The sequence below is a fragment of the Bidens hawaiensis genome, unplaced genomic scaffold (genome assembly GCF_021521415.1).
Source record: "Bidens hawaiensis isolate Kalapana, Puna unplaced genomic scaffold, B.hawaiensis_p1.1 tig00014899_1, whole genome shotgun sequence".
NCBI classification, from domain to species: Eukaryota; Viridiplantae; Streptophyta; class Magnoliopsida; order Asterales; family Asteraceae; genus Bidens; species Bidens hawaiensis.
In genome coordinates this window covers 244,311-246,852 of record NW_027492318.1, presented here as the reverse complement: position 1 = coordinate 246,852, position 2,542 = coordinate 244,311, and the positions used below count along the sequence as shown (strand labels likewise).

Here is a 2,542-nt window from a genome sequence, read left to right as displayed (position 1 = left end):
AGTTATCTATGGATTTAAAGGTTTTTGATATATGAACATCGTTAAGACTGTAAACTAGTTTTAAGATTTAAATTATATGTATGTTTATAAAATATATAGACATAAATATATATATATATATATATGGGGAGGTTTCTAATGAGAACCCCTTTGAGTTTTAAGAACTCGAAGAATTTAGTGTAACAAATTTTTTTTTCGAACTTTTTTTACACATACGTAATATATGTAGGTTACTTATACGTAAAAAAATTACAGAATTTTTTACGCACCGAGTCGACTTATTACATATGTGTAACAGACGTTTAAAGTTGTGTAATCAATGTACATAGTTATTCTCTCTCTTGTTTGACTTTTTTGCAAGATTTAATCTCAACCACATATTCCAATCCATTTAATTTAATTAAATGTGTGGCTTAGAATTGAGTTCTTAAGTTCTTAAGACTCAACATGGGTATTATATGTCTCTGAACTTTTCTTGATGATTATTATACTTTCATGACAGTGATTTTTTTTTTTTGTTACAGTTGAGTTCACTTAATATAAGCCTGACAAGATAAGTATGTCGGTTATATTATTTGATTGTGGATTTAGGTCAGAAGGGATTCTCGGCGAAATAGGTTCGGGTCATGACGGGCCGTTATAGAAAGACATGAATGTGTTAGGACAGCGCGTTAGATGCTTATATCTAATTTAAAACTCTGGTTTACATAAATTGATCATTAGTACATATCATCTCACATTTTTCCGTTAATTTACATGATATTAGAGCTATATGGATTTTGCCTTCTTCTCTGCAATCTCTCACTTCACATGACCTCTCTACACCTGTTTTGCCATTAAATATTGGTTTGGTCATCGGCCCTGTTCAACTCTTCCCTATTATGTGACGGTTTCTTTCTTTTCTTTTCCCTCTCATCCTACCCCATAAAAAACACTATACAAATAGCCTCTTGTCAGTGTGCCGCTATGGCCTTAGACTTGCCACAATCGTTTGCAATCGCATAACAAATTGCAAATCAAGCAATGGCCTTAAGTTTTAATGGCCTTAAATTCAAATTAAACAATGCTTGTTTTTTTCCAAAATTTTATCTTTTTCTTATACCCTCATTGTTTTTCGCTCTTGACTTAACAATCGTAGTTATACTTAACTCTATACAATAACTAGTTTTATACCCGTCTAAATTTGGGCTTTCCAGATTAAAAAATCTTAAACAATAAATATAGTTTTCTGGAAATTAACAAACGTAACACACATGTTTACAATAAATTTTAACCGATATCTACTTCTTAAGTCACTTCGGCTTCTATGAATGCCTCATCGGCCTCGAGTGCTGGTCTGATTCATCTTACAAGTTACAAACCTAGATCATGGCATTTAGTAAATGGGCTTTGTGTAACCATATCCTCATCTCAACACTTACAGGCCCAAGTCAATTTCAGTTTCAACTTTACAGACCCAAGTCAAATTCAACTTTGCATGCAATTAATATCATGTAATACAGCCCAAACTCAATTTAACTTTATAGGCCCATCCATGTAACCTGAAACCCGAGTTACCCCTACCCGCTCTAACCCAATTACCAAAACCCGACTGGTCCAATTTATATCGGGTCAGGTTTCAGATAGAATTTCACCAAGCCGAAGCCCAAAGAACCCAATAAAATAACCCGAATGAAGCCCTACACCCAACATTGGGCTTGAATTAATTTTAAAAAATAAATAAATAAAAATAATAACTTCAAAGTTATTACAACCGCTATAATGAAGATTTATTTAACGTTAATTATTACACCCCACTTATACATATACGCTCCTTATTTTTCGGTTTTATAACATTAAAAACTACTAGTAACATTATAATATACTATTACTACACTAATATACTAAAGCAGTGAAACTTAAGAGACAACAACATTTATTTAATTAACTCTTGTAAAGGCCAGTTCTAGCTCCAGTAGTAAGTTGAACCCCTCCAGTTGCATGTTGCATGATGACCCTTTCCGGTAGCATGCACGTCCCTACGGCGACCCTTTGACCCCATCTTATGGCCCGCCTGGTCCAATGACCCCTCCCCGTTTCGACCTTCACGGGTCACGTACCTATAAATCCACCCAAACACCGTAGCAGCCGCAAGCCCAAATCCACCAGCGGTAACAAACCCAGTTACCATGAGAAATATGGTAACACCCGCGGGCACTAGGACAGGACTAAATATCACTAGAAGTGGAGTAGCCACAGACAGTGCAATTATTGTCCCTACTAGGGTCAGACCAGACAGGACGAGTAATGAACCACTGGCGAATATTGCAGTGGCCGCTTTCATGACCCTGTGTGCCAGTGGTTCATTACTCTGAGTGCTGGTGGTGTTGGTGGTATACGTTATTCATTTTGTTGTAATTGTTTTTTTTTAGGTTAGGATGTTGGTAAGTAGTTGTGGGTTTATAAAGAGGGTGTAACTGGTACGTGTTGAAAGGATGTTGTCACGTGTATTAGAGTACTAGACTATGAGATGGTTGATTGTCACTTGTGTGACGTTATATCA

At 35.8% G+C, this 2,542-nt stretch overlaps 1 protein-coding gene across 1 annotated transcript; it reads right to left on the bottom strand.

Moving 5' to 3' along the window:
• Nucleotides 1-1,945: 1,945 nt before the first annotated feature.
• LOC143547998 (oleosin 18.5 kDa-like) lies at nt 1,946-2,323 on the bottom strand. The gene has a single exon (XM_077039276.1). It carries the CDS (start codon nt 2,321-2,323, stop codon nt 1,946-1,948), a length of 378 nt encoding a protein of 125 aa, XP_076895391.1.
• Nucleotides 2,324-2,542: the final 219 nt, after the last annotated feature.